Genomic DNA, 6,000 nt, shown 5'->3' with positions numbered 1-6,000 from the left:
ATGTTACCAGTAAGAGAGAGAGAGAGAGAGAGAGAGAGAGAGAGAGAGAGTAGCAATGGAGAATAAGATCATTATGCATACACCCACACAGCACACACTTCATTATCTAACACTCCATAAACTCTGTACTGATTTTTAAATTTAAATTAAAAACTGAAGTTCCTTTCAGTCATTAATTTAAAATGATATACAATGAAACACAAAATAACAATGGCCTCATAAAGAACAGCTATTGGGATCTTGTTGCAAATCACAGAGTAATATTATTGTAAATAAAATTTACTTTGTTTTTGTCCAGACGCACAAAAGACATGTCACAGTATTCAGGATATATATAAGAAATGAGCAACTGCACGTAGAAATGGTACTTCTAGTAGTTTGAGATTTCTATCAGTACTGATACTTCTTTTTCATCAGCACTGACTCCAATATGTTCAACATTTCATTTTGTATTTTTAAGGATATGAGAATCATGAGAATTACATGCTGTAAGCAAGGACTTTACAACACAAGGTATATGTTTCAAGTGATGATGTAGCTCATCAGGGATGGGATCACTATGGTGATAGTGATTTGTTGTCCCATCTCTATTAGTGAACATCATCCCACTACTATTTGCATCAATAGTGAGTAATGTATGGTCCCTAAATGTGATTTGGATCTTTCCTGAAGAGAGCTGCAAAATAAAGATGTTCTCTCTTACAGTAAGAATAGTATATTTTACTGCAATAACATAATACAGTTATGTAGCAACAAACACTCAACTTTCCATACAAGAATACAAGTGAAACCTAAGATAACAACACATATCAACCACACAATTTTTGAAATGTTACCAGTAAGAGAGAGAGAGAGAGAGAGAGAGAGAGAGAGAGAGAGAGTAGCAATGGAGAATAAGATCATTATGCATACACCCACACAGCACACACTTCATTATCTAACACTCCATAAACTCTGTACTGATTTTTAAATTTAAATTAAAAACTGAAGTTCCTTTCAGTCATTAATTTAAAATGATATACAATGAAACACAAAATAACAATGGCCTCATAAAGAAAAATGTACATTATTAATTGAGTATTTTAAAACTTTAATACAGCATGAAATATGACTAGGTGGAACGAGTCCACTTGCTTCATATTATTTCTAATACAAATTGTATTCATTTTCTTTCTTATATTTGTACAATTATAGCTTGAAATGTCAACACTATTTTACAAGATGAACTGTCCTCATGCGTATGCTACTAAAAGGATAACTTAAATTTGTTGATTACCACAATACAAAAATTCTTTGTAGGTATATTTTATTTTCAAGGACATATTCAACATTTAAGATTTCAAAATTTCAAACCCACTAATATGTTTCTCATTTTTATACAGGATGATTAAATAAGAAAGAACAGATTTCAGTTGTTTATTACAGACAAACTATAAAACATAGAGGAAGAGTCAAAGTCCTGACACAGCTGCACTGTTGTTTATTTGTAGCAACCAGGTGAGTATACCACAAGAGAAATTATTTTATGTGCTGGAATTTGTGTGAAGTCAATTCATAGATGAAGTACACCATGCAGTCCAGCGCCGATTCAGCAAGAAGCACCTCTACACAAGCATAATTATGATTGGTATACCAAATTCTTGTTAGTTGGTTGCATACGCAAAGGGAAGAGCATTGGTCGGCCATGCATGTCTGATGAAAATATCGAGCATAACTGAGACGTGTTCACAAGGAGCCCTCAGAAGTCCAAAACATGGGCTGGCTACCAGACCTGACACCTTACAATTTTTTTTCTGTGGAGGTACATAAAAAGACAGTATTTGTCCCGCCTACAACAACTACTCTTTAAAGACTGAGAAATCAAACTGCTGAAGCTGTCGATTCAAAAAACAAGGAAATGTTGATTTGTGTGTGGAATGAAATGGACTACTGTTTTGATGTTTTACAAGCAATGCATGGTGCTCATGTTTAGTGTATGATACAGTGCCTGTGTGAACATAAAACTTCTAACCTTCCTCTATTTGGTGATATGTGCAATATGTTTCTACCTTTCATAATTTGCTATAACAAACAAGTGAAATCTCTTCTTTCTTTTTGAACCACCCTGTATTTCATTTTAGTCTTTTTTGTCTTCTACATCTTTTTTCAAAATTTTATAATTTGAAATGTGCCACATTCAAACACATTTTCACAAATAACACAAGTTCCACAATTTGTAGAAATTAAAAAAATTAGGAAATCCGGCATTATTTGTTTGTAACTGTGATTGTTCTGTTGCTAAAAGTATATCTGATTACTGAGAAAACATGTTAATGAGAAATTTCAAATTAATATTTAGTTTCTGAAATAACTGTGGTGGGCTTTATTAGAAAATGTGGAATAAATTTGTCTGCCTACAAAATCTGTCCATAAAAGAAAAACCCAACATTAACATTATTTAAAAAGTCAGACAGCCAATAAGTAAATTAAATAAACTTCATTTCTGAAATTGTAAAACAATAGTCAGCAATTTCTGCATTTATACCATTATTAAAAATGTAACTACTCTGGTTTTTAAGATTTTATGAATAATTTGTAGAATATTTTCTAAGCAATTCTGCAAGAACTGTGGACAATGGCATATGCAGTCTTGATCAGCTTTGCTAATGAGTCATTGGGAGTTGGTAACCAATAAGTGAGTCATGGACAAGTCTCCATAAACTACATATTCATGATCAGAACAGTCATTGTTAGTTGCCAACCAAGAATGGGTTTTTGCCTCCCTGAATTTTTTAAATAGTAATGAACAATGAGATCTACAGTCTGAGCTTAATTTTAGAGTGGACTCTGAAAATGTGTAAAGTTTAATTTAAATATCTGCAGCTTAAACGTAGTTAATCTAAATTACTACTATTATCTACTACATCACTAATATAGGTGGAAAGAGAACCTCAAGCAAAGCAAGCAGTTAAGGAACATAACAATTGTCTAGAGATGGCAGTATTATAATACAGTTCTCCAATGATACTTAACAGATGAATAACACATCCCTTAAGAATATTGACAGAGGACAGAACAATAAATTCTGAAAGAAGTCTGTTTTAAATGATATATTCACTCTACACTCACATGTAGAAAAAACAAATTCAATCATGTGCCGGCATCTATATCTACCCAAGACCTAGTTCTTTAACTACTTGGGAGATACTGTTGGATATTACAGTGTTGACCATGTGTGGCTTTCCATTCATATGAAGTGATCAGTGCAGGGGAAATATAATGAGAGGAAGAATATTGCCACATGGAATCTGGAATCAAGTGCCAGTTACAAGAGCATGGTCATCTTTATCAATCACACACTGGACTAAATTGCCTGACTCCACAGAGGGTATTGCTATTTGTACATGTATAGAATGTCCCAGTACAATGGAATATTTCATAAATAAGAATGTCCTAAAACTTTCTAGGAATCACAAATGCCACATGATAAATAACTGCAGATGGTGGAAATTGAAACAGTGACCGACATGTAGTCAACCAGTGCCTGTAATTGTTATATCACAGTGCATGATGCATAGCATGCGGGATTTTGAAAAGAAGTGGTTACGTGATTTTGTAGCTAGTGAGAAGCAAATGTAATCTTCCGTTATCACAGCGCTTTCCTGCAACTGGTAATTAAGTTCGATGCAGATACAAGTGGCACTGCATAGCAGGACAAACAACTTCAAAAAATGACACGAGTGTAGAAATGGAAATCTTAATGATAAAGATAATTACAAACATACAAACACATGACTGACAGATCACATTCACAGAATTGGTACCCTGGTTAAGAACTCTCCAGCAGTGAATACCAGTGTAGCATTCCACATTACAGCAGACTTGGCAAAAAATTCAAAGTTGAAAGAAATCACTTATGTAAATTCAAGAATAGCTTCACGACTTGAACCTAAAAAAAAGATGAATAAACCCATAGTGTATGGAGTACCAACATGAAAGCTGAAAACTTATCTCTGTAACCAATCAAAATTGGATGCATGTTATGTGGAATGTTTTATTCAAATTAGTTTATAGTACCACATCCTGAAATACTATTCCTTGTGAACACTACAGTCAATTTCTCTCTCTCTCTCTCTCTCGTGTGTGTGTGTGTGTGTGTGTGTGTGTGTGTGTGTGCGCGCGCGCGCCGCGCGCGCAATGGCACACATTTGCACATAACTGATAGCAGGAAAAACAACTGCAAGCCAAGAACTAAGGTAAAGGGATATTCCTACTAATGTTAGAGAAAGAGGTGCTGCTCATGTGTTTGAGGGATTCTATGACAAGATATTGGAAAAGAGACATCAGGAGATTAATCAATCTTGGGTGAAAGAATTCTCAGAATGTGCAACATATTAGCAGGTCACCATCACCGATGTCATCAAAGTCATCATCATCTACATCTACCCATCTACTCTGCAAACAACTGTGAAGTGAATGGCAGAGAGTACGTCTCACTGTACCACTTATTAGGACTTTTTGATGGGGCTCATCAACAATTGTTGAAGATCTAAGTCTCCTCCAATGATGACAGTATGGTTGGGGAACTTACCTACTAGTAAACTTAGGTTTTCTCTCAAGATTTCAGTTACATCTGAAAGTCATTCTGGTGGTTGATAGAAGGATCTGATTATAAGTTAATGCTCATCTTTGGTATTGAGTCTTGCCCAGACAATCTCACATGCAGTTTCAATTTATATCTCTATCTTGATGGATTTTAGTTTCTTGTCAACAGTGAGAAATACCATTTACCATTAGCTATACTTTCGATACAGGCTTAAATTTACCGCAAATAATTCACTGCTATCAATTTTGGAACTTGGCCAGTTTTCTGTACATATTATAATGTGAGGTCCACAGCATTTTAGGAGTGCTTCAAATTTTTGACACTTTACTGCCATTGCTTCAGCAGTTAACCACTACGATTTTAAAACTGGATCTTATGATGTCACCTTTGGGTCCCCTACAGCTATCGTTATCTGGACTGGATGACAATCTGCCTACTCTAAAAACCCTGTGTGCACCCTACACACAGTCAGCTACCTGCGTAGCAGCCTCTGATTGTAAAAAGTGCACACCTGACCTGTTTAGAGGGACCATACAGTTCTTAACCCTATGGTGCAAGTTAAGGAAGTCACAGCCTAGATTGTCACAGAACATCCGAAGACTCTGGTTCAATCCTTCCACTTGTCTTAGAACTAGGAGACCACGATCAGTACTGAGGCTATGCTGCAAATTGTGACCTTCACTGAAACTCCGTAGCGAGACTAATTTTCTCAATCTTTTCTACGAAGTATGATCCAGACGATAAGCATAAATTGTTCCAAAGTGCGTCAAAATCTGCAATTGGCTGCACCTTGTTCCCTCACTTGCCGGCAGCTTAGCCTTTTCAACATGCTGAATGAGTCAGCGAATCACACTCACTGAGTGCACCAATTTCCTTATCATTATGCACCGTATGTTTGAATTGCCGACACTTAATAGACTCCAACCATTTCTCATTTGCTCTCTCTTTATACAGCACACAACAAGTTTCCCAACAGGTGGACACTTCCAGGCTTAGTTTTGGTTTCAGTGAAAGACAGCACCTTCAACTTGTTCATTAGGAGGACTGGTATAACACACTGAGTTCTTTCTGGTCCTGTTTCCCTTGTACAAGGTGCCTTGACCTACTACTGACCTGCCACTCAGTCAAGTGGATGAATAGTGACAGATCCTGTACTTCCTGTAGTAGAGACAGGATCCAGAGGAGAGGATAGTTGTTGAGGCACTTTGGTATCTCTAATACACGAGTCTCAAGAGCTCTCCCAACGCATTTAGTACAATGAACACATTTAGTACAATGAACGGGGTTAGTTCTCAAAAGTATATGTTTGCAAGAGTTTTAAACTTCTAAAAACTATACCTATTTTTTCATGTAGTTATACAATAAAATTATGGAACGATTGTTTTTGAAAGACAATTCTGTTGACAAAAAGTATC

The 6,000-nt window shown here is 35.9% G+C and overlaps 1 protein-coding gene across 1 annotated transcript in view; it reads right to left on the bottom strand.

Annotated features, from left to right (window-relative positions):
• Positions 1–239: 239 nt before the first annotated feature.
• LOC124790112 (serine/threonine-protein kinase PLK4) overlaps positions 240–6,000 on the bottom strand; it is a 227,624-nt gene continuing 221,863 nt past the window's right edge. The window contains exon 15 of the mRNA XM_047257686.1: positions 240–676. Within this exon, the coding sequence (XP_047113642.1) occupies positions 443–676 (234 nt within the window). The 3' untranslated portion in view covers positions 240–442. The remainder of the gene's footprint in view (positions 677–6,000) is intronic.

The sequence above is a fragment of the Schistocerca piceifrons genome, chromosome 3, assembly GCF_021461385.2.
Source record: "Schistocerca piceifrons isolate TAMUIC-IGC-003096 chromosome 3, iqSchPice1.1, whole genome shotgun sequence".
Lineage (NCBI taxonomy): Eukaryota > Metazoa > Arthropoda > Insecta > Orthoptera > Acrididae > Schistocerca > Schistocerca piceifrons.
The sequence above is the reverse complement of the archived record's forward strand: the minus strand, read 5'-3'. Positions and strand labels throughout refer to the sequence as shown.